We start from the raw sequence: 26,621 nt of genomic DNA, 5'->3' as shown, positions 1-26,621 counted from the left end.
CGAATGTTACCTGCCACTTATCAGCCCAAGCCTGAATGTTGTCCAGGTCTTGTTGCATGCGGGCGTGGACGGTTTCATTATCTGAGGAGTTGCAAATGGAACTGAATACTGTGCAGTCACCAGCGAACATTCCTACTTCTGATCTTATGTTGGAGGGAAGGTCATTGATGAAGCAGTTGAAGAGGGTTGGGCCGAGGACACTGCCCTGAGGAACTCCTGCAGCGATGTCCTGGGGCTGTGATAATTGACCTCCAACCACCAAGATCATCTTCCTTTGTGCTCGGTCTGACTCCAGCCAGTGGAGAGGTTCCCCCTGATTCATTAGCATTGAGGTAATAGTGAGAGTAATAGAAATATAGAAACATAGAAGATAGGAGCAGGAGTAGGTCATTCGGCCCCTCGAACCTGCTCTGACATTTAATGAGATCATGGCTGATCATCCAAATTCAGTACCCCGTCCCTGCCTTCTCCCCATATCCCTTGATCACTTTAGCCTTAAGAAATATATCTAACTCCTTCTTGAATATATTTAATGAATTGGCCTCCACTGCCTTCTGTAGTAGAGAATTCCACAGGTTCACCACTCTCTGGGTGAAGAAATTCCTCCTCATCTCCATCCTAAATGGCTTAACCCTAATCCTTAGACTGTGACCCCTGGTTCTGGACTCCCCGGCCATCAGGAACATCCTTCCTGCATCGAGTCTGTCTAGTCCTGTTAGAATTTTATAAGTTTCAATGAGATCCCCTCTCATTCTTCTAAACTCCAGTGAGTACAAGTCCAATCGACCCAATCTCTCCCCATACATCATTCCTGCCATCCCAGGTATCAGTCTGGTGAATCTTCGCTGCACTCCCTCCATGGCAAGTACATCCTTCCTCAGATAAGGTGACCAAAACTGCACACAATACTCAAGGTGTGGTCTCACCAAGGCCCTGTATAACTGCAGCAAGACATCCTTGTTCCTGTACTCGAACCCTCTCGCTACGAAGGCCAACATACCATTTGCCTTCTTAATCGCCTGCTGCACCTGCATGCTTACTTTCAGCGACTGGTGCACAAGGACGCCCAGGTCTCATTGCACTTCCCCTTCTCCCAATCTATTGCCATTCAGATAATAATCTGTGTTCCTGTTTTTGCCACCAAAGTGGATAACCTCGCATTTATCCACATTATACTGCATCTGCCATGCATCTGCCCAATCACCCAACCTGTCCAAATCATGCTGGAGTTTCTCAGCATCCTCCTCATAGCACACACGCCCACCCAGCTTTGTGTCGTCTGCAAACTTGGAGATATTACATCTAGTTCCCTCGTCTAGATCATTAATATATATTGTGAATAGCTGGGGTCCAAGGACCGATCCCTGCGGTACCCCACTAGTCACTGCCTGCCACTTGGAAAAAGATCTGTTTATTCAAACTCTCCCCATATCCCTTGATCCCTTTAATCCCATGGTAGTTTTCCAAGGGCCAATGAATTTTGTCCCAGATTATTGTCTCTAAAAGTTTCCCCACCACCGACGTTCGGCTGACTGGCCTGTAGTTGCCGGGTTTATCCCTCTCCCCTATTTTAAACAGGGCTGTAACATTTGCAATCCTCCTGTCCTCTGGCACCACCCCCATGTCCAAGGAGGATTGGAAGATTGTGGCCGGAGCCTCCGCAATTTTCACCCCTACTTCCCTCAGTAACCGAGGACAAATCCCATCCGGACCGGGCGACTTTTCTACTTTGAGGACTGCCAACCTTTGAAGTCCCTCCTCTTTATCTATTTGTATCCTATCCAGTATCGCTCCGGCCTCCTCCTTTACTGCTACATTGGCAGCATCCTCTTCTCCAGTGAAGACAGATGCAAAGTTCTTATTTAGTCCCTCAGCCCAGCCCTCTGCCTCCACAAGACAATCTCCCTTTAGGTCCCCAATCAGCCCCTCCCTTCCTTTGACTGCCCTTTTACCAGTTAAGTCTTTATAAAAGACTTTTGGGTTCCCTTTTATGTTAGCTGCTAATCTGTTCTCATACTCTCTCTTTGCCCCTCTTATTCCATTGTTTAGATCTCCTCTGTACTTTCTATATTCAGCATGATTCCCCACTGTATTATCAACCTTACATTTGTCATAAACCTCTTCTTTCTCTCTCACTTTAACCTCTATCTTTAGTCATCCAGGGAGCTCGAGCTTTGGATGCCCTTCCTTTCCCCCTCATAGGAATGTGTCTGCTCTGTACCCGAACCAGCTCCTCTTTGAAGGCCTCCCATTGGTCATTTTCTGTTTTGCCTCCCAATTTTTGACTCCAATCCACCTGGGCCAGATCCCTTTTCCTCTCACTGCAGTTAGCCCTCCTCCAGTTAATTATTTTTAAGCTTGATTGTTCTTTGTCCTTTTCTATAACTATTCTAAACCTGATGATATTATGATCACTGTTCCCCTAAATACTCTCCCACTGAAACACGCTCCACTCGCCCCACTTCATTCCCCAGAACTTGATCCAGCTCTGCTTCCTTCCTCCTTGGGCTGGAAACACACTGATCCAGAAAGTTCTCTTGTACACATTTCAGGGATTCCTCCCCAATTTGCCCTTTACACTGTTACTATCTACATTCGCATAATTGAAGTCCCTCATTATCACTACTCTCTAATTCTTGCATCTTTCTGTAATTTGCCTGCAAATCTGCTCCTCTATCTGCTCCCCACTATTTGGTGGCCTGTAGTAAACACCCAGCAGTGTAATCGCTCCTCGATTGTTCCTGAATTCAAACCAATCTTTGCTCCCTCGACTACATCACCCTCTCCAGTGCTGTAATAGTTTATTGATCAATACTGCCACCCCTTCTCTTTTTCCTTCCCTATCTTTCCTGATTACCTTGTAGCCAGGAATATTAAGATCCCAATCCTCCCTTTCTTTGAGTCTGGTCTCTTTATTGCCCCTATATCAGAGTCCCCTGTGGCACCTTGTGCCTGCAGCTCACCAACCTTATTTACCAGGCTATGTACATTTACACACATGCACTCCAAACACATCTTAGTCTGCCTCGCTTTTGCCCCGTCTGATTCCTCCTATTTCTGAACTTTTCTTTACTCTGGTGCTATTTCTCTCTCTTATATCTGACATCTATGACTACGAGTTCTGGTCTCCCCCGACAAGTAGAAACATTTTCTCCACGTCTATCCTATCAAACCCTTTCATAATCTTGATGACCTCTATCTGGTCACCCCTCAGCCTTCTCTTTTCCAGAGAAATGAGCCCCCAGCCTGTTCAGCCTTTCCTGATCGGTATATCCTCTCAGTTCTGGTATCATTCTTGTGAATCTTTTTTGCACGTACCACTGATGTCAGGCTAACTGGCCCAGGGGTCCTTGTTTTCTCTCGCCCTCCTTTCTTGAATGGCGGGGTTACATTTGATACCTTCCGATCCCCAGGGACCGTTCTAGAATCTAAGGAATTCTGGAAGATCATAACCAAGACTCGAGGTGTTATTGGTAAACTCCTGGAGTCTCTAATATGGGATAAAGTTAATTACAAACTCACAGAACAAGGAGAATCGCTGTCCCTTTAACCAGCACAAATCCCTGTGTGGAGAAGAGGGGGAGATACAGTCTGTCCCAGGAACTGTCGCACAACAGAATGAACGACCCTGTCCCTTTGATTCATGAATTTAAAAAGTCTGTATTGCAATCTGAGCCCGTGTGTTGTGAGCCAAAGAGCCTTGAGTCCAATGAGGGGAATAAAGGCCCACAGCCTCCCCTGGCCCCGAACAAGGGACTGGAGAAACTCGCTGCCCTGCGGATGAGACAATCAGCCGGCGCAAGTCCCGCCCCTCAGGCTCCCCGATTGGTTGGAGGACCCACCGCCGGCTCACTCCTCCAGCCCCACCCCACTCGCTCCCTATTGGTCGGAAGCTCCCGTCAATCAGGCCCTGGGCCCGGGTCACGAGTCCCTCACAAAGAAAGACCCGCGCGGTCGCCAGGCGGAGCTGCTGGTCAGTGGGAGTGGGGTCAGGAGATTAATGAACTGCGGTTAGTCTGCGCCGCAGGGTTTATAAAGTTGGAGAACGGCCTCCGGCCCGAATGAGATCCAGCGGCCTGGTCACTGTTCCACCGGATGGCAGCTGTGAGGCTTTTTCTTGGTGACAGGCCCGGGTTACGCGCCGCCATCTTGGTGCAAGAAAGACAGACCGCTTCCACCTGCAGCACGGCGAATGCGTGGCCATCTTGGTACAGGAAGAATGAGTGGGCGGGGCTTCAGGGTCCCCGTGACCAGGAGAGACAATCATTGACTTATTGACTTTATTCTCACTCTGCACACAGCGGGTGTAGAACTGAACCCAACCAGAGTAAAGGGAGGACGAAAACTGGGAGTGGAGGAAAGAAAAGTTGGAGATGGTGCGATGGGTTTGGATTTCAGCACAGGGAGGAGGGAGAGTGTGTGGGACGGGGATTTACAGCTTTGGGGAAACAAGAGAGGAAAGAATGTTCCACAGAAACTAGAATTGTCTGTTCTGAATTTCTATCCTGTATTTACAGTGATGGCTTTTGTAAACTCCTTTTACAGGGTGTGAGAAGGGCAGGATTTACAGACGGGAAACTCAAACCAAACATCACATCAAGATCTGACAGAGTCACTCCATTCATCAGGACCTGAATATCATTGACCTTTGAATATGGAAGGACAAATGTTTGTCTGTTCTGTCTGTGGGAAAAGATTTCAAACATCCGTGTGACTGGAAAACACACACCCGAGTAAGAGTGTTCCAGTGCACTGACTGTGGAAAGAGGTTTAACCAGTTACACAGCCTGAAAAACATCGCACCATTCACAGCGGGGAGAAACCGTACACGCGTTGTGTGTGGATGAGGCTTTAACTGATCGTCCAACCTGGATAAACACAAGGACACCCGCACCACGGAAAAACAGTGGAAATGTGGGGATTGTGGGAAGAGATTCAGTTATCCATCCAAGCTGGAAACTCATCGGCACACTCACATCGGGGAGAGGCCGTTCACCTGCTCCGTGTGTGGGAAGGGATTCGCAGAGTTATCCAAGCTCCAGATACACCAGTGAGTTCATACTGGGGAGAGGCCGTTCACGTGTATTGAATGTGGGAAGGGATTCACTCAGTCATCCAGCCTCCATACACACCAGCAAGTTCACACTGGGGAGAAACCGTTCTCCTGCTCCATGTGTGGGAAGGGATTTGCAGACTCATCCAAGCTCCAGATACACCAGAGAGTTCACACTGGGGAGAGGCCGTTCACCTGCTCCATGTGTGGGAAGGGATTCACTGGTTCATCCACCCTGCTGAGACACCAGCTTCCTCACACTGATAAGAGACCATTTAAATGTTCCCACTGTGGGATGAGCTTTAAAAGTCCTGGGGAGCTGAAGGGACACCAGCGAGCTCACACTGGGGAGAAACCGTTCACCTGCTCTGTCTGTGGGAAGGGATTCGCTCGGTCCTCCAACCTGCTGGCACATCAGCGAGTTCACACTGACGAGAGACCCTTTAAATGTTCTGACTGTGGGAAAAGTTTTAAAAGCTCCCGGGAGCTGAATGGACACCAACGATTTCACACTGGCTACTGACCATAGAGCACATATACCAGAAACGCTGTTTACGGAGGTCACGGTCCATCATCAAAGACCCTACCCACCCCAGCCACAGTCTGTTCACCCTCCTGCCATCTGGGAGACGCTACAGATGCATTCGCACCTGTACGACCAGATTTAGGAACAGCTTCTTTCCCAGGGCTGTCATCCTACTGAACTCCACAAATAAACTCTAAAGCCTGCACATCTGCCAATGCACTTTATTATGGTTATGTTTATGTAATGTATTACAAGCCAAATGTATGTTGAATGTTTAAGTGTCTTAATCTAAATATACACTCTCCTTCCTGAATATTGAATACCTCTGGATGTTGAGTTCCCAGCATTGGGAGCTTTACTCTGTATCTAACCCGCGCGTTACCTGCCCTGGCAGTGTTTGATGGGACAGTGTTGAGGGAGCTTTGCTCTGTATCCAACTCATGCTGTACCTGCCCTGGGAGTGTTTGATGGGACAATGTAGATGGAGCTTTACTCTCTAACTAACCCACACTGTACCTGCCCTGGGAGTGCTGATGGGACAGTGTAGAGGAAGCTTCACTCTGCATCTAACTCATGCTGTACATGCCCTGGGAGTGTTTGATGGGACAGTGTAGAGGGAGATTTACTCTGTATCTAACCCGCGCTGTACCTGCCCTGGGAGTGTTTGATGGGACAGTGTAGAGGGAGCTTTACTCTGTATCTAACCCGTGCTGTACCTGCCCGGGGAGTGATTGATGGGACAGTGTAGAGGGAGCTTTACTCTGAATCTAACCCATGCTGTACCTGCCCTTGGAGTGTTTGATGGGACAGTGTCGAGGGAGCTTTACTCTGTATCTAACCCATGCTTTACCTGCCCTGGGAGTGTTTGATGGGACAGTGTAGAGGGAGCATTACCCTGTACCTAACCCATGTTGTACCTGCCCTGGGGGTGTTTGATGGGACAGTGTAGAGGGAGCTTTACTCTGTATCTAACGCGTGCTGTACCTGCCCTGGGAGTGTTTGATGGGACAGTGTAGAGGGAGCTTTACTCTGTATCTAACGAGTGCTGTACCTGCCCTGGGAGTGTTTGATGGGATAGTGTATAAGCAGCTTTACTCTGTATCTAACCCGCACTGCACCTGCCCTGGCGGTGTTGATGGGACAGTGTAGAGGGAGCTTTACTCTGTATCTAAAACATGCTGTACCTGCACTGGGAGTGTTTGTTGGGACAATTTAGAGGGAGCTTTTCTCTGTACCTATCCCGCGTTGTACCTGCCCTGGGAGTGTTTGATGGGACAGTGTAAGGGGAGCTTTACTCTGTATCTGACCCATGCTGAACTTGCCCTGGGAGTGTTTGATGTGCCAATGTATAGGCAGCTTTACTCTGTATCTAACCCGCACTGCACCTGCCCTGGGAGTGTTTGATGGGACAGTGTAGAGGGAGCTTTACTCTGTATCTAACACATGCTATACCTGCCCTGGGTATGTTTAGTGGGACACTGCAGAGGGAGCTTTACTCTGTATATAAGCTGCGCTGTACCTGCCCTGGGGCTGTTTGATGGGACAGTGTAGAGGGAGATTTACTCTGTATCTAACTCATGCTGTACCTTCCCTGGGAGTGTCTGATGGGACAATGTAGAGGGAGCTTTACTCTCTATCTAACCCGTGCTGTACCTGCCCTGGGAGTGTTTGATGGGACAGTGTAGAGGGAGCATTACTCTGTATCTAACCCATGTTGTACCTGCCCTGGGGTGTTTGTAGGGACAATTTAGAGGGAGCTTTACTCAGTATCTAACTCATGCTGTACCTGCCCTGGGAGTGTCTGATGGGACAGTGTAGAGGGAGCTTTACTCTGTATCTAACCCGTGCTGTACCTGCCCTGGGAGTGTTTGATGGGACAGTGTAGAGGGAGCTTGACTCTATATCTTACACGTGAATTACCTGCCCATGGGAGGTTTAATGGGACACTGTAGAGGGAGCTTTACTCTGTATGTAACCCGTGCTGTACCTGCCCTGGGGGTGTTTGATGGGACAGTTTAGAGGGAGCTTTACTCTGTACCTAACCTGCGCTCTACCTGTCCTGGGAGTGTTTGATGGGACAGTGTATAGGCAGCTTTACTCTGTATCTAACCCGCACTGTACCTGCCCTGGTGGTGTTTGATGGGACAGTGTAGAGGGAGCTTAACTCTGTATCTAACTCATGCTATACCTGCCCTGGGTGTGTTTAATGGGACAGTGTGGAGGGAGCTTTACTCTGTATCTAACCCATGCTGTACCTGTCCTGGGAGTGTTTGATCGGTTAATGCAGAGGGACATTTACTCTGTATCTAACCCACGCTTTACTTGCCCTGGGGGTGTTTGATGGGGCAGTTTAGAGGGAGCTTTACTCTGTATCTAACCCGTGCTGTACCTGCCCTGGGGAGGTATAATGGGACACTGTAGAGGGAGCTTTACTCTGTATCTAAATCATGCTGTACCTGCACTGGGAGTGTTTGTTGGGACAATTTAGAGGGAGCTTTTCTCTGTACCTATCCCGCGTTGTACCTGCCCTGGGAGTGTTTGATGGGACAGTGTAGAGGGAGCTTTACTCTCTATCTAACCCGCGCTGTACCTGCCCTGGGAGTGTTTGATGGGACAGTGTAGAGGGAGCATTACTCTCTATCTAACCCGCGCTGTACCTGCCCTGGGAGTGTTTGATGGGACAGTGTAAGGGGAGCTTTACTCTGTATCTAACCCGTGCTGTACCTGCCCTGGGAGTGTTTGATGTGCCAATGTATAGGCAGCTTTACTCTGTATCTAACCCGCACTGTACCTGCCCTGGGGGTGTTTGATGGAACAGTGTAGAGGGAGCTTAACTCTGTATCTAACTCATGCTATACCTTCCCTGGGTGTGTTTAGTGGGACACTGCAGAGGAGCTTTACTCTGTATATAAGCTGCGCTGTACCTGCCCTGGGGCTGTTTGATGGGACAGTGTAGAGGGAGATTTACTCTGTATCTAACTCATGCTGTACCTGCCCTGGGAGTGTTTGATGGGACAATGTAGAGGGAGCTTTACTCTTTATCTAACCCGCGCTGTACCTGCCCTGGGAGTGTTTGATGGGACAGTGTAGACGGAGATTTACTCTATATCTAACCTGTGCTGTACCCGAATTAATAATAATCAGTTTTATGTTGAAGGATTCTTGGACTGAACGGTATCTGTGAAATGTGGAGAGGGGAGTCGAATCATCGTCACACTAACTGGGACTGGATGGAGGCCACTAGATTCACAGAGCCGATCAGGTGGGAGTAAGACCCCTCCATAGGTGAGAGTCTAACCAGCCACAGGGAGCTGTCTGACAGCTGCCAGAAGACTCGGCCTTTGATGCGACCAGTTGACCCGAGCTTAACTCATGTGTGAAGCTACCTGGGAGTGCTTGACACTTACATGTAGAGGGATTTTTATTCTGCATTCTTACTATGCATTACCTGAGCTGGTGTGCATCATTGGATAGTGCAAGAGGAGCTGTACGCTGCATTTAACACATGCTGGATCTGAGTTGGCTGTGGTTGGTGAACCAATTTAGAGAGAGCTTTCCTCTGTATCTAACCTGTGCTGTTCCTGCCCTGGGAGTGTTTGACAGGACAGTGTAGAGGGAGCTTTACTCTGTATCTAACCCGTGCTGTACCTGCCCTGGGAGAGTTTGATGGGGCAGTTTAGAGGGAGCTTTACTCTGTATCTAATGCCTGCTGTCCGGGCAGGCATTACACTGTCTCATCAAACACTGCCAGGGCAGGGACAGCACGGGAGTGTTTGATGGGACAGTGTAGAGGGAGATTTACTCTGTATCTAATCCGTGCTGTACCTGCCCTGGGTGTGTTTGATGGGACAGCGTAGAGGGAGTTTTACTCTTTATTTAACCCGTGCTGGATCGGCCCTGGGAGTGTTTGATGGGATAGTGTAGAGGGAGCTTTACTCTGTATCTAACCCATGCTGTACCTGCCCTGGGAGTGTTTGATGGGACAGTGCAGAGGGATCCTTAATCGGTATCTAACCCGTGCTGTCCCTGCCCTGGCAGTGTTTGATGGGGCAGTGTAGAGTAGAGCTTTACGCTGTTTCTAACCCGTGCTGTACCTGCCCTGGGAGTGTTTGATGGGACTGTGTAGAGGGAGCTTTACTCTCTATCTAACCCGTGCTGTACCTGCCCTGGGAGTGTTTGATAGGACAAGGTAGAGGGAGCCTATTGCCCATGATGCACCCTCCAATTAATGCTCCGATGGTCCCAGCACTTAATCCCCCTGAAGATCCCTCCACATATTGCTTCTGGTGCCCTTCCTGTTACACGGAATAGACTTGTTTCAGAGCACAAAGGAGGGAGAGGTAATATCCTTGCCGTATCCCAAACACCATTCCCACAAGCCATCTCTCTCTGCCAAAGCAGGATGGAGACACACCGAAATAAAGTGAGGGGAGACTTTCTGGAGTATAAAGCAAGAGGTAGAAATGGGGGCCTTTGAATAGTGGGACCTCACATTCAGAGGATGGGAGGGAGAATTTATCAGTGGTAATTTTGGGAGTCAGTGCTCCCTGCCTGGAGTCTCAGTACGCGGGAGCAGGGTTGGAGACGGGACTGATTGTACAACCTGCGTTCATGCCCAGTGGGACTGCACACCAGGAGCAGAGCCTGGTCATGTGACTCTGTAATACCTAGAGTGGGAGGGGTTTGGGCTGCTTTGTGACATGGTCCCTGGCTCCTTTCTGATGTCACCTGGAGATGGTTTACGCCCCTGGTTACACAGCATCAGTGGGAGTCAGTGTGTGTGGAGCTGGACATGGCAGCTGACACTGCCGGTGAGTCTAGTCCATATAAATAGGGGAAAGGATAGAACAATTTAATATTAAGGTAAGTAATTCAAACTAATGTCATTAATTACAAATATATTCAAATTAAATCTAATCATAGTCACAAAAATTGTATTCCAATTATAGATTCTAGAATTAATAATAATCAGTTTTATGTTAAAGGATTATTGGACTGAACAGTATCTGTGAAAAGTGGAGAGAGGAGTCGAATCATCGTCACACTAACTGGGACTGGATGGAGGTGGCTGGATTCACAGAGCCGATCAGGTGGGACTAAGACCCCTCCAGAGGTGAGAGTCTAACCAGCCACAGGGAGCTGTCTGACAGCTGCCAGAAGACTCGACCTTTGATGCGACAAGTTGACCCGAGCTTAACTCGTGTGTGAAGCTACCTGGGAGTGCTTGACACTTACATGTAGAGGGATTTTTATTCCGCATTTTTACTATGCATTACCTGAGCTGGTGTGCATGATTGGATAGTGTCAGAGGAGATGGACGCTGCTTTTGACACATGCAGTATCTGAGTTGGCTGTATTTGACGGGACAGTGTAGAGGGAGCTTTACTCTGTATTTAACCCATGCTGTACCTGCCCTGGGAGTGTTTGATGGGACAGTGTAGAGCGAGCTTTACTCTGTATTTAACCCATGCTGTACCTGCCCTGGGAGTGTTTGATGGGACAGTGTAGAGGGAGCTTTACTCTGTATCTAACCCGTGCTGTACCTGCCCTGGGAGTGTCTGACGGGACAGTGTAGAGGGAGCTTTACTCTGTATCTAACCCGTGCTGTACCTGCCCTGGGAGTGTCTGACGGGACAGTGTAGAGGGAGCTTTACTCTGTATCTAACCCGTGCTGTACCTGCCCTGGGAGTGTTTGATGGGACTGTGTAGAGGGAGCTTTACTCTGTATTTAACCCGTGCTGTACCTGCCCTGGGAGTGTTAGATGGGACAGTGTAGAGGGAGCTTTACTCTGTATCTAACCCGTGCTGTACCTGCCCTGGGAGTGTTTCATGGGACTGTGTAGAGGGAGCTTTACTCTGTATTTAACCCGTGCTGTACCTGCCCTGGGAGTGTCTGACGGGACAGTGTAGAGGGAGCTTTACTCCCTATCTAACCCGTGCTGTACCTGCCCTGGGGGTGTTTGATGGGACAGTGTAGAGGGAGCTTTACTCTGTATCTAACCCCGTGCTGTACCTGCCCTGGGAGTGTTTGATGGGACAGTGTAGAGGGAGTTTTACTCTGTATTTAACCCATGCTGTATCTGACCTTGGAGTGTTTGACAGGACAGTGTAGAGGGAGCTTTACTCTGTATCTAACCCGTGCTGTACCTGCCCTGGGAGTGTTTGACGGGACAGTGTAGAGGGAGATTTACTCTGTATCTAACCCGTGCTGTACCTGCCCTGGGAGTGTTAGATGGGACAGTGTAGAGGGAGCTTTACTCTGTATCTAACCCGTGCTGTACCTGCCCTGGGAGTGTTTCATGGGACTGTGTAGAGGGAGCTTTACTCTGTATTTAACCCGTGCTGTACCTGCCCTGGAAGTGTTTGATGGGACAGTGTAGAGGGAGCTTTACTCTGTATTTAACCCGTGCTGTACCTGCCCTGGGAGTGACTGACGGGACAGTGTAGAGGGAGCTTTACTCTGTATCTAACCCATGCTGTACCTGCCCTGGGGGTGTTTGATGGGACAGTGTAGAGGGAGCTTTACTCTGTATCTAACCCCGTGCTGTACCTGCCCTGGGAGTGTTTGACGGGACAGTGTAGAGGGAGCTTTACTCTGTATTTAACCCGTGCTGTACCTGCCCTGGGAGTGTTTGATGGGACAGTGTAGAGGGAGCTTTACTCTGTATCTAACCCGTGCTGTACCTGCCCTGGGAGTGTTTGACGGGGCAGTGTAGAGGAAGATTTACTCTGTATCTAACCCGTGCTCTACCTGCCCTGGGAGTGTTTGATGGGGCAGTGTAGAGGGAGCTGTACTCTGTACCTAACCCGTGCTGTACATGCCCTGGGAGTGTTTGATGGGACAGTGTAGAGGGACCTTGGCCTAGAAATTCAGTGGCCTGCGCCACCAGTTTGCACCCAAAGAGGGCTTTTGCGCCAGTCTGCAAACCTCCATTGAAATTCAGTGGTACGCTAATGGCGGCGTTAGGCTGGAGCGCTGCGCCACCACCGATTATGTCATCGGTGTGCGCAGCGCCCTGCTATCGCCCCGCTGGCCATATTTAGTAGCGGCCGCCTCCTCCGCGCCAGCCGCAAACAGCGACCGGTACACAGGGGCCTACCTGTGGCGGTAGTGGCGATAATTAAGGTGGAGGTGCGGCCGGCCGCATTTTCGGCGGCCGCCTGCCCGCACCTCCGTCCCCGGCCTCCTACACCACCCCCCCGCGGCATTGCCAGCTGTTTCCAGAGAGCCCGGCACTTCTCCTTGGTGCCGGGCTCATTTGCCGGCACTCGCGAGCGGAGATCGCGCTGTTGCAGGCACCTCCCCCTTAAGGGTGAGAGGAAGGCCTGCAGTACCGCAGGCTGCCGTGCCGCAGCGGGTGGCGCTGCGGCACCTTGCATGCCGATATTCAGTTTCAGCGCCCCCAAGCGGGGCGCCGAAACCCCTGTTTAGCGGCCGGCTTCCACTTGGGGCGCTGAAACTGAATATCCCGCTGGCGCAAGTGGATTCGCGCGCAGCGGTAATTCCGGCGCCCAGGCGAGCTGGGTGCCCCTAACTGAATTTCTAGGCCCTTTATTCTGTATCTAACCCATGCTGTACCTGCGCTGGGCGTGTTTGATGGGACAGTGTGGAGGGAGATTTTCTGTGTATCTAACCCGTGCTGTACCTGCGCTGGGCGTGTTTGATGCGACAGTGTGGAGGGAGATTTTCTGTGTATCTAACCCGTGCTGTACCTGCCCTGGGAGTGTTTGATGGGACAGTGTAGAGGGAGCTTTACTCTGTATCTAACCCGTGCTGTACCTGCCCTGGGAGTGTTTGATGGGACAGTGTAGAGGGAGCTTTACTCTGTACCTAACCCGTGCTGTACCTGCCCTGTGAGTGTTTGACGGGACAGTGTAGAGGGAGTATTACTCTGTATCTAACCCATGCTCTCCCTGCCCCGGGGATGTTTGATGGGGCAGTGTAGAGGGAGCTTTACTCTGTATCTAACCCATGCTGTACCTGCCCTGGGAGTGTTTGATGGGGACAGTGTAGAGGGAGCTTTACTCTGCATCTAACCCGCGCTGTACCTGCCCTGGGTGTGTTTGATGGGACAGTGTAGAGGGAGCTTTACTCTGTATCTAACCCGTGCTGTACCTGCCCTGGGAGTGTTTGATGGGGCAGTGTAGAGGGAGCTTTACTCTGTATCTAACCCGTGCTGTACCTGCCCTGGATGTGTTTGATGGGACAGTGTAGAGGGAACTTTAGTCTGTATCTAACCCGTGCTGTACCTGCCCTGGGAGTGTTTGATGGGATAATACACAGGGAGCCTATTGCCCATGATGCACCCTCCAATTACTGCTCCGATGGTCCCAGCACTTGATCCCCCTGAAGATCCCTCCACTTCTTGCCTCTGGCGCCCTTCCTGTTACAGGGAATAGACTTGTTTCAGAGCACAAGAAGGGAGATGTAATATCCTTGCCGTATCCCAAACACCATTCCCACAAACTGTCTCTCTCTGCCAAAGCAGGATGGAGACACACTGAAATAAAGTGAGGGGAGACTTTCTGGAGTATAATGCAAAAGGTAGAAATGGGGGCCTTTGAATATTGGGACCTCACATTCAGAGGATGGGAGGGAGAATTTATCAGTGGTAATTTTGGGAGTCAGTGCTCCCTGCCTGGATTCTCAGTACGCGGGAGCAGGGTTGGAGACGGGACTGATTGTACAAACTGCATTCATGCCCAGTGAGACTGCACTCCAGGAGCAGAGCCTGGTCATGTGACTCTGTAATACCTAGAGTGGGAGGGGTTTGGCTGCTTTGTGACATGGTCCCTGGCTCCTTTCTGATGTCACCTGGAGACGGTTTACGCCCCTGGTTACACAGCATCAGTGGGAGTCACTGTGGGTGGAGCTGGACATGGCAGCTGACACTGCCGGTGAGTCTAGTCCATATAAATAGGGGAACGGAAAGAACAATTTAATATTAAGGTAAGTAATTCAACCTAATGTCATTAATTACAAATATATTCAAATTAAATCTAATCATAGTCACAAAAATTGTATTCCAATTACAGATTCTAGAATTAATAATAATCAGTTTTATGTTAAAGGATTCTTGGACTGAACAGTATCTGTGAAAAGTGGAGAGAGGAGTCGAATCACCATCACACTAACTGGGACTGGATGGAGGTGGCTGGATTCACAGAGCCGATCAGGTGGGACTAAGACCCCTCCAGAGGTGAGAATCTAACCAGCCACAGGGAGCTGTCTCACAGCTGCCAGAAGACTCGGCCTTTGATGCGATAAGTTGACCCGAGCTTAACTCGTGTGTGAAGCTACCTGGGAGTGCTTGACACTTTCATGCAGAGGGATTTTTATTCTGCATTCTTACTATGCATTACCTGAGCTGGTGTGCATCATTGGATAGTGTCAGAGGAGTTGTACGCTGCATTTAACACATGCTGGATCTGAGTTGGTTGTGGTTGGTGAACAAATTTAGAGGGAGCTTTATTCTGTATCTAACCCGTGCTGTACCTGCCCTGGGAGTGTTTGATGGGTCAGTGTAGAGGGAGCTTTACTCTGTTTCTAACCCGTGCTGTACCTGCCCTGGGAGTGTTTGATGGGACAGTGTAGAGGGAGCTTTACTCTGTATCTAACCCGTGCTGTCCCGGCCCTGGGAGTGTTTGATGGGAAAGTGTAGAGGGAGCTTTACTCTGTGTCTAACCCGTGTTGTACCTGCCCTGGGAGTGTTTGATGGGACAGTGTAGAGGGAGCTTTACTCTGTATCTAACCCGGGCTGTACCTGCCCTGGGAGTGTTTGATGGGACAGTGTAGAGGGAGCTTTACTCTGTATCTAACCCGTGCTGTCCCGGCCCTGGACGTGTTTGCTGGGACAGTGTAGAGGGAGCTTTACTCTGTATCTAACCCGTGCTGTACCTGTCCTGGGAGTATTTGATGGGACAGTGTAGAGGGAGCTTTACTCTGTATCTAACCCGTGCTGTACCTGCCCTGGGAGTATTTGATGGGACAGTGTAGAGGGAGCTTTACTCTGTATCTAACCCGTGCTGTACCTGCCCTGGGAGTGTTTGATGGGACAGTGTAGAGGGAGCTTTACTCTGTATCTAACCCGTGCTGTACCTGCCCTGGGAGTGTTTGATGGGACAGTGTAGAGGGAGCTTTACTCTGTATCTAACCCGTGCTGTACCTGCCCTGGGAGTGTTTGATGGGACAGTGTAGCGGGAGCTTTACTCTGTATCTAACCCATGCTGTACCTGCCCTGGGAGTGAGTCCAGAAGGCTGTAAAGTGCCTAATCGAAAGAGGAGCTGCTGTTCCTCGAGCTTACGTTGAACTTCATTGGAACAGTGTAAGAGGGCCGAGGACGGAGAGGTCAGAGTGGGAGTAGAGCGGAGAATTAGTGACAGGCGACCGGAAGCTCGGGGTCACCCTTACCGACTGAATGGAGGTGATCTGCAAAGCGGTCGCCCAATCTGCGTTTGGTCTCCCCAATGTAGAGAATTAAAGTGACAGACTAATCTAATTGAATTTTTGATGAAGTAACAGGGAGGATTGATGAAGGGAATGCAATGGATGTTGTCTACATGGATTTTCAGAAGGCGTTTGACAAAGTACCACATAGAAGGCTGGTTAACAAAATTGAGGCTCATGGAATAGGAGGGTCAGTGGCAGCTTGGAAAGGAAATTGACTTAAGGACAGAAAACAGCGAGTTGTGGTAAATGGCTGTTTTTCAAACTGGAGGATGGTGTTCCCCAATGGTCAGTGCTGGGCCCACTGCTTTTCTGGATAGATAGATAGATAAATATCGACATAGTAGATGCATTGCTGGTCATCTTCCAAAATTCGATAGTCTCTGGAACAGTTCCCATGGATTGGAGGGTAGCTAATGTTACCCCACTGTTTAAAAAAGGTGGAAGAGAGAAAACAGGGAATTATAGACTGGTAAGCCTGACATCAGTAGTGGCAAAAATGCTAGAGTCCATTATAAAAGATGTAATAGCAGAGCACTTGGAAAACAGTGACAGGATCGGACAAAGTCAACATGGATTTACTAAAGGTAAATCATGCTTGACTAATCTACTGGAATTTTTTGAGGATGTAACTGGTAAAATAGCTAAGGGATGTGGTGTATTTGGACTTTCAAAAGGCTTTTGATAAGGTCCCGCATAAGAGATTAGCGTGTAAAGTTAAGGCACATGGGATTGGGGGCAAGGTATTGACTTGGATAGAGAACTGGTTGGCAGACAGAAGCAAAGAGTTGGAATAAATGTTTTTTTTTCTGAGTGGCAGGCAGTGCCTAGCGGGGTACCGCAGGGATCGGTCATTGGACCCCAGCTATTCACAATATATATTAATGATCTAGATGAGGGAATTGGATGTAATATCTCCAAGTTTGCAAACGACACAAAGCTGGGTGGGCATGTGTGCTGTGAGGAGGATGCTGAGAAACTCCACTATGATTGGACAGGTTGGGTGATTGGGCAGAAGCATGGCAGATGCAATATAACGTGGATAAATGCAAGGTTATCCACTTTGGTGTCAAAAACAGGAAGGTAGATTATTATTAGAATGGCAGTAGATTGGGAGAAGGGGAAGTGCAAAGAGACCTGGGTGTCCTTGTGCATCAGTTGCTGAAGGTAAGCATGCAGGTGCAGCAGGCAGTTAAGAAGGCAAATGGTTTGTTGGCCTTCGTAGCGAGAGGGTTTGAGTACAGGAACAAGGATTTCATGCTGCAGTTGTACAGGGCCTTGGTGAGACCACATCTTGAGTATTGTGTGCAGTTTTGGTCACCTTATCTGAGGAAGGATGTTCTTGCCATGGAGGGAGTGCAGCGAAGATTCACCAGGCTGATACCTGGGATGGCAGGAATGACGTATGAGGAGAGATTGGGTCGATTGGGCTTATACTCGCTGGAGTTTAGAAGAATGAGAGGGGATCTCATTGAAACTTATAAAATTCTAACAGGACTAGACAGACTAGAAGCAGGAAGGATGTTCCCGATGGTCGGTGGGTCCAGAACCAGGGGTCACAGTCTAAGGATAAGGGGTAAGCCATTTAGGACGGAGATGAGGAGGAATTTCTTCACCCAGAGAGTGGTGAACCTGTGGAATTCTCTACCACAGAAGGCAGTGGAGGCCAATTCATTAAATATATTCAAGAAGGAGTTGGATATATTTCTTAAGGCTAAAGGAATCAAGGGATATGGGGAGAAGGCAGGGACAGGGTACTGAATTTGGATGATCAGCCATGATCTCATTGAAAGGTGGAGCAGGCTCGAGGGGCCGAATGGCCTACTCCTGCTCCTATCTTCTATGTTTCTATGTTTCCCTCATTGATTGCAGCTCTTAACCAACACCGACTTTACAAAGAAAGCCCCGCGCGGCAGCCTGGAGCTCAGGGGCCCAGCGCGCAGGCGCGGGAGAGGATGATTGACAGGGGCCCAGGGTGTGTGCTGAGCATGCGCGGTGCGGGACGGGCGCCTGTGGAGCAGGAGGGGGCGGGGCCATGGGGCGCATGCGTGGTGTCAGCCACAACTCAGCGCGGCGGCCGGAGAGCTTTCTGGAGCGTGGGGGCTTGTGGGGATTGCAGCCGCCATTACTGTTGATCCTTTCAACCAACCTGTGCAGCAGCTGTGGTCTGAAAATCAGCTTCACTGCCCCTGGGCTGGGGAAGGGAGACATGAGACAACATTCTCCCTCTTACCCCTTTCTACACTCCTTTTACAGGGTTTTAGAAATGGAGCATTTACAGACAGGAGGCTCAAACCAAACATCACCTCAAGATCTGTCAGAATCGCTGGATTCATCAGGACCTGAATATCATCGGCCTTTGCACATGGAAGGAGAGAGCAGTGATCGCAGTGCAGACAAACTGCACACATGTTCCGTGTGTGGACTCGCCTTCAGCCGATCGCCTGACCTCGCGAGACACGTGCACCGTCACACCGGGGAGAAACCGGGTAAAGGTGGTGACAGCGGGAAGGGATTCAGTTCCCCGTCTGCGTCAGAAGTTCATCAGTGCACTCACACTGGGGACAGTCTGTTCACCTGCTCCATGTGTGGGAAGGGATTTGTTTATTCATCCCACCTGCTGAGACACCAGCTTGTTCACACTGATGAGAAACCATTTAAATGTTCTGACTGTGGGAAGAGCTTTAAATGCTCCAGGGTTCTGACCAGACACCAGCTTGTTCACACTGATGAGAGAGCATTTCAATGTTCTGTCTGTCAGAAGAGCTTTAAAAGCTCCACAGACCTGAAGCAACACCATCTTGTTCATACTGATGAGAGACCCCTTAAATGTTCTGACTGTGGGAAGAGCTTTAAATGCTCTGTGGCTCTGACCAGACACCAGCGAGTTCACACTGGGGAGAGGCCATTCACCTGCTCCGTGTGTGGAAAGGGATTCTTGCAGTCCACCAACCTGCTGGCACACCAGCTTATTCACACTGATGAGAGACCGTTTACGTGTTCTGTCTGTCAGAAGAGCTTTAAATGCACCGGGGAACTGAAGCAACACCATCTTGTTCATACTGATGAGAGACCCTTTAAATGTTCTGACTGTGGGAAGAGCTTTAAATGCTCTGGGGCTCTGACCACACACCAGCGAGTTTGCACTGTTGAGAAACCATTTACATGTTCTGACTGTGGGAAGAGCTTTAAATACTCCGGGGACCTGAAGCAACACCAGCTCGTTCACAATGATGAGAGGCCATTTACATGTTCTGTCTGTCAGAAGAGCTTTAAATACTCCGGGGACCTGAAGCAACACCAGCTCGTTCACACTGATGAGAGGCCATTTACATGTACTGACTGTGGGAAGAGTTTTAAAAGCTCCGGGACTCTGACCAGACACCAGCAAGTTCACACTGGGGAGAGGCCATTTCCCTGCTCTGTGTGTGGAAAGGGATTCTTGCAGTCCACCAACCTGCTGGCACACCAGCTTATTCACACTGATGAGAGAGCGTTTACGTGTTCTGACTGTGGGAAGAGCTTTAAAAGCTCCAATGACCTGCTGAGACACCAGCGAGTTCGCACTGTTCTGTAGCACAGGGCCCTGCAGACAGCTGGGGTGACATGAACGTGGAATGGATGAATGTTTTATAAATTCTTGTACTTATTGCTTAATCTTTCAATCTGTTGTGCTGATGATTCCCTTGATTTGACTGTTAATGTTATTTTTGTTTTTCTCCTTATCACAGGCAATTGCCTATTAAAAGTCAACCATCACAACCAATAAAACCTGTAACATAACCAAAAAAATGTTTAAAGGAAACTTAAATTAAATTAATCTATTTTCGGTGGTGATGATGCACGCCAGTCCCTCCGGTACCCACCGGTCACGGAAGGCCTCGAGCGCGCCGGTGGACTGTTCATGTTATTACATTGAATGTACAGCACAGAAGCAGGCCATTCGGCCCAACTGGTCCATGTCGGGGTTTATGCTCCACGCGAGCCTCCTCCGACATATCCTCCTATGTTTATCTGGCTTCTCCTTAAATACATCTATACCATTGGCCTCAACTACTCCTTGTGGGAGCGAGTTCCATATTCTCAACACTCTCTGGGTAAAGAAGTTTCTCCTGAATTCCCTCCTGGATTTATTGGTGACTTTTAAATTTATGGCCCCGTAGCTATGATGAGATTCTGTTAAGCTGCCCAGTATGTTGTTGTACTTTGTCTTTTTCTGATGAATGAAACATTACTGAGCCCCTGTACCCGTGTTATGGGATGAAGTGCCAGACAAGTGAAGGCACAACGTCTGGGTGTGAATCTGATAATAACCTCACGGACCGTATAGGTGTGATAACCAAATGGGCTTGTGGTTATAGTCTGGTCACAGATGGACTAAATTCCCTGAATTAGCAGGAGTTCGGGAGGCGGTCAACAGACGGGTCCAAACAATCCCATTTCCTGAGCGGTAACCAAGCTTGTGTATAAGAACAGGCCACTTAAGCCGTTGTCAGTTGGAACAGACTTGAGAAGATCGTGCGCGAATCCACTGTACTTCTATTCTCCAGATTGAGGGAATTATCACCCGATCTGTGTTATGCAGCGCTCTTAATAAAGCCTGGAGAGACAATTTGTGTCCTTGTGAGCTTGATTATCTGGTATCCGAAACCCTGGGACTCCCAATCATTCGAGCCAACCTCAGTGTGTGGAAAGGGATTCCCTGGTGTATCCCACCCGCTGACACACCAGAGTGCCCACAGTGTGACTGCGGTGGGTCGATTCCACTGTTTTCGATGCCTTTAATCACATCCAGGACTGAACCATGTTAATTCAGGCAACTGGGGCTTGTTAATGTTAAGAGCCCCCAATACCTAGGCTGGATTTAAAGATTATTCCCTGTTCTCTCAGTACTAGTGAGCAGAGAGAAGCTGATGTTATAGAATCATAGAGCACAGTAGGATGCATTTCGGCCCATCGTGCTGGTGCCGGCTCTCTGAAAGAGCGATGCAATTAGTCCCACTGCCCTGCTCTTTCCCCACAGCCGTGCAAATTTCTGCTTTTAGTATATATCCAATTCCCTTTTGAAAGTTACAATTGAATCTGCTTCCAACTCCCATTCAGGCAGCGCATTCCAGATCATCACAATTCGCTGTGTAAAAAAAAGTCTCCTCATTTCCTCTCTCGATTCTTTTGCCAATGATCTGAAATCTGTGTCCTCTCATTACCGAACCTCCTGCCAGTGACAACAGCTTCTCCTTGTTTGCTCGATCAAAACCCCTCATAATTTTGAGCACCTCAATCAGAGCTCCACTTAACCGTCTCTGCTCCAAGTTATATTGCCAGTGTTTTGTGAATTGTTGCTGTGATCGAGGTGCTGGATGTCCGTGCCTGGGGAATGGGACATTCTATCCTCGTGAGCACCGAGTGTCAGCATCCAGCAATCTCTGGTCAGGGACTGTCTTTTTAAACTGCCTCACCTGAGCTTTTTGACTCCCTGATTTCATTATTAAACATTTCAGAGTTTTTGCAGAGTGACCAAGGCTGAACAGATAAATGTGAGGTATTACATTTTGGTAGGAAGAATGGGGAGGTCACTTATCACTTGGAGGGTGCGAGTCTAGGTGGGGCAGAGGAACAAAGGGATCTCGGAGTACAAATACACAAATTACTAAAAGTTGCGACACAGGTTAGCAAGGCCATAAAAAAAGCAAACCAAACACTAGGGTTTATTTCTAGAGGGATAGAATTGAAAAGTAGTGAAGTTATGCTAAACCTGTATCGAACCTTGGTTAGACCACACTTAGAGTACTGCGTACAGTTCTGGTCGCCATATTATAAAAAGGATATAGAGGGACTGGAGAGGGTGCAGAGAAGATTTACAAGGATGATACCAGAAATGCAAGGGTATACATATCAGGAAAGGATGAACAGGCTGGGTCTCTTTTCTCTTGAAAAAAGAAGGCTGAGGGGTGACCTAATAGAGGTCTTTTGAATTATGAAAAATGTTGATAGAGTTGATATAGAGAGAATTCGCTGCTCACGATGTGGTCTCCTCTACATTGGTGAGTCCAAACGCAGATTGGGTGACCACTTTGCGGAACACCTCCATTCAGTCCGTAAGGGTGACCCCGAGCTTCCGGTCGCCTGTCACTTTAATTCACCGCCCCATTCCCACTCAGACCTCACCGTCCTCGGGCTCTTGCATTGTTCCACGGAAACCCAGCGTAAGCTCGAGGAACAGCACCTCATCTTCCGATCAGGCACTTTACAGCCTTCCGGACTCAATATCGAGTTTAACAATTTCAGATCATAACCTCGGCCCCTGTTACATTTTTATATATTTTTTATCCACCCCTTTCTTTTGGCCCTTCCCCCTTTTTCTCTCTCCCACATGGCAGCTGTCTCTCATTCTGCCAGAACATTTCACACTTCACACTGCATCCATTGAATAAACATCTCGAGCCGTCTTTTGTCTCTTTACTGGTCCGATCTTCACTTCTCTTTTGTTCTTTCATCCCCATTTCCCAGCCCCCAAACTGGCCTTTTAATCTGTTTCATTTCCTGTGTTTCCTCTCAGTCCTGACGAAGGGTTTCGACCTGAAACGTTGACTCGATTTCTCTCTCCACAGATGTTGCCTGGCCTGCTGAGCTTTTCCAGCATTTTCTGTTGCTCAGCACTCACCCTGGGCCCCTGTCAATCATCCTCCCCACGCCTGTGCACTGGGCCCCTGAGCTCCAGGCTGCCGCGCGGGGCTTTCTTTGTAAAGTCGGTGTTGGTGAAGAGCCGCAATCAGTGAGGGAAAGTGAGTTTTCCCCCAGATCCGATTGAGATCAGAGGAGGGGAGAGAATAAAGGGGAATCCAAACCTGAGAGTCCGCGGATCTGGGCCCCGAGCAGAGCTTCTTCAGTTTGGCGAAGCGCACCTGCAGGACAAAGGTCCTCTACCAACCTGCCCCCGCCACGCAGTGCTGCCCCCTGATTATCAAAATCCACGACAAGGCCTTGGACAACGTGGACCACTTTCCATACCTCGGGCGCCTACTGTCAACAAGGGCAGACGTCGACGACAAAGTCCAACACCGCCATCAGTGTGCCAGTGCAGCCTTCGGTCGCCTGAGGAAGAGAGTGTTTGAAGACCAGGACCTCAAACCTGGCACCAAGCTCATGGTCTACAGAGCAGTAGTGATATCCGCCCTCCTGTATGCCTCAGAGACATGGACCATGTACAGCAGGCACATCAAAGCAAAAAATAAACCCATTTCAATTTAATTTAAAATAAGACAATACTTTAGAAAATATGATTAAACATAAAATAAATATTCACAACCTCCGCCTTTTTATTCCAGACACGCCCCTCCTCCAGCATTCATCTGTGTGAAAGGCTCAGAGGGTGCAGAATTCTTAAAGTGCATCCAGGAGAGCTTTTTGAGGCAGCATGTAGAAAGTCCTACAAGAGAGGGGGCGGTACTGGACCTAATTCCAGGGAATGTGGCCGGGCAAGTGGGAGAAGTGTCAGTCGGAGAGCATTTTGGTGACAGTGACCATAATTCGGTGAGATTTAAGGTAGTCATGGAAAAGGACAAAGATGGACCAGAAATAAGGGTTCTAAATTGGGGGAAGGCCGATTTTAATATGATAAGGCAGGATCTGGCCAAAGTGGACTGGGATCAGCTACATGTAGGAAAATCCACATCAGAGCAGTGGGAATCTTTTAGAAAGGAAATTGAGAGAGTACAATGGCAACATGTTCCCGTAAAGGTCAAGGGTGGGACCAACAAGCCCAGGGAACCCTGGATGTCAAGGGATATACGAGAATGGATTAGGAAAAAAAGGGTGGCTTTTGGCAGATACAAAGGACTAGAAACAGTGGAAGCCCTAGAGGAGTATAAAAAGTGCCGGGGGGTACTTAAAAATGAAATTCGGAGAGCAAAGAGGGGGCATGAAATAACACTGGTGGGCAAAATAAAGGAAAATCCCAAGGTGTTTTATAAGTATATTAAGGGCAAGAGGATAACCAGGGAAAGACTAAGGCCCATTAGAGACCAAAGTGGCAATCTGTGTGTAGAGCCGGAAGATGTGGGTGAGGTTTCAAATGAATATTTTGCATATGTGTTCACTATAGAGAAGGACGATGTAGGCATAGAAATCAGGCAGGGGGATTGTGATATACTTGAACAAATTAGTATTGAGGGGGAGGAGGTACTCACGGTTTTTGCAGGCTTAAAAGTGGATAAATCCCCAGGCCCAGACGAGATGTATCCCAGGCTGCTTTGTGAGGCAAGGGAGGAGATTGCAGGGGCTCTGACACAAATTTTCAGAACCTCTGGTGAGAGGACTGGAGAACAACTAACGTAGTACCATTATTCAAGAAGGGTAGTAGGGATAAACCAGGGAATTACTGGCCAGTGAGCCTAACATCAGTGGTAGGGAAATTATTGGAAAAACTTCTGAGGGACAGAATTAGTCTCCACTTGGAGAGGCAAGGATTAATCAAGGATAGTCAGCATGGCTTTGTCAAGGGGAGATCAAGTCTAACCAGTTTTATTGAATTTTTCGAGGGGGTGACTAGGTGTGTGGATCAGGGTAGTGCAATTGATGTAGTCTACATGGACTTCAGTAAGGCTTTTGACAAAGTCCCACATGGGAGACTGGTCAAGAAGGTAAGAACCCATGGGATCCAGGGCAGATTGGCACATTGGATCCAAAATTGGCTTAGTGGCAGGAGGCAGAGGGTGATGGTCGAAGGTTGTTTCTGTGACTGGAAGCCTGTGTCCAGTGGTGTACTGCAGGGATCGGTGCTGGTCCCCTTGCTGTTTGTAGTGTACATTCATGATTTAGATATGAATGTAGGAGGTATGATCAGTAAGTTCGCAGATGACACAAAAATTGGTGGAGTGGTAAATAGCGAGGAGGGAAGCCTCAGGCTACAGGACGATATAGATGGGTTGGTTAGATGGGCAGAACAGTGGCAAATGGAATTTAACCCTGAAAAGTGTGAGGTGATGCATTTTGGGAGGACTAACAAGGCAAGGGAATACACAATGAATGGTAGGACCCTAGGAAGGACAGAGGATCAGAGGGACATTGGTGTGCATGTACATAGATCCCTGAAGGAAGCAGGACAGGTAGATAAGGTGGTTAAAAAGGCATATGGGATACTTGCCTTCATTAGCTGAGGCATAGAATATAAGAGCAGGGAGGTTATGATGGAGCTGTACAAAACGCTAGTTAGGCCACAGCTGGAATACTGTGTGCAGTTCTGGTCACCACACTATAGGAGGGATGTGATTGCATTGGAGAGGGTGCAGAGGAGATTCACCAGGATGTTACCTGGGCTGGAGCGCTTCAGCTATGAGGAGGCTGGGGTTGTTTTCCTTGGAGCAGAGAAGGCTGAGGGGGGACCTGATTGAGGTGTACAAAATTATGAGGGGCATAGATAGGGTAGATAGAAAGGAACTTTTCCCCTTAGTAAAGGGGTCAATAACCAGGGGGCATAGTTTCAAGGTAAGGGGCAGGAGGTTTAGCGGGGATTTGAGGAAAAACTATTTCACCCAGAGGGTGGTTGGAATCTGGAACTCACTGCCTGAAAGGGTGGTAGAGGCAGGAACCCTCACAACATTCAAGAAGCATTTAGATGAGCACTTGAAACGCCATAGCATACAAGGCTATGGACCAAGTGCTGGAAAATGGGATTAGAATAGACAGGGCTTGATGGCCAGCGCAGACACGATGGGCCGAAGGGCCTCTTTCTGTTCTGTGTGACTCTATCAAAAAAAGCAGTGGCCCCAGCACTGACCCTGGGGGAACACCGCTACCATCCTCCAGTCTGAAAAACACCCATTTACCACAACTCGCTGTTTTCTGTCCTTAAGCCAATTCCTTATCCAAGCTGCCACTGACCCACCTATTCCATGAGCCTCCATTTTGTTAACCAGCCTTCTATGTGGTACTTTGTCAAACGCCTTCCGAAAATCTAAGTCTGTCCCAGGAACTGTCGCAAAACAGAATTAGAGATCCTGTCCCTTTGATTCCTGAATTTAAAAAGACTGTATTACAATCTGAGCCCGTGGGTTGTGAGCCAAAGAGCCTTGTTTCCAATGCGGGGACTAAAGGCCCACAGCCTCCCCTGGCCCCAGGCCCTGAACAAGGGACTGGAGAAACTCGCTGCCCTGTGGATCAGACAATCAGCCGGCGCAAGTCCCGTCCCTCAAGCTCCCCGATTGGTTGGAGGACCCACCGCCGGTTCGCTCCTCTAGCCCCGCCCCGTTCGCTCCCTATTGGTCGGAAGCTCCCGTCAATCAGGCCTGGGTCACGTGTCCCTGGAGTGCACTCCGGCAAACTGAAGAAGCTCCGCTCGGGGCCCGGATCCGCGGACTCTCAGGTTTGGATTCCCCTTTATTCTCTCCCCTCCGCTGATCTCAATCGGATCTGGGGGAAAACTCACTTTCCCTCACTGATTGCAGCTCATAACCAACACCGACTTTACAAAGAAAGCCCCGCGCGACAGCCTGGAGCTCAGGGGCCCAGCGCGCAGGAGGATGATTGACAGGGGAGCAGGGTGTGTGCTGAGCATGCACGGTGCGGGCTGGGCGCCTGTGGAGCAGGAGAGGGC

At 49.2% G+C, this 26,621-nt stretch overlaps 1 protein-coding gene across 1 annotated transcript in view; it reads left to right on the top strand.

Moving 5' to 3' along the window:
* Nucleotides 1-26,621, top strand: part of LOC147118246 (uncharacterized) — a 40,167-nt gene that overhangs the window by 11,200 nt on the left and 2,346 nt on the right. Inside the window, exon 3 of the mRNA XM_085983688.1 lies at nucleotides 5,379-5,520. Within this exon, the coding sequence (XP_085839814.1) occupies nucleotides 5,379-5,520 (142 nt within the window). The remainder of the gene's footprint in view (nucleotides 1-5,378; nucleotides 5,521-26,621) is intronic.

The sequence above is a fragment of the Somniosus microcephalus genome, chromosome 4 (assembly GCF_052327205.1).
Source record: "Somniosus microcephalus isolate GS21.2 chromosome 4, FLI_Smic_1.0, whole genome shotgun sequence".
NCBI classification, from domain to species: domain Eukaryota; kingdom Metazoa; phylum Chordata; class Chondrichthyes; order Squaliformes; family Somniosidae; genus Somniosus; species Somniosus microcephalus.
This window is presented reverse-complemented; position numbering and strand designations above follow the sequence as displayed.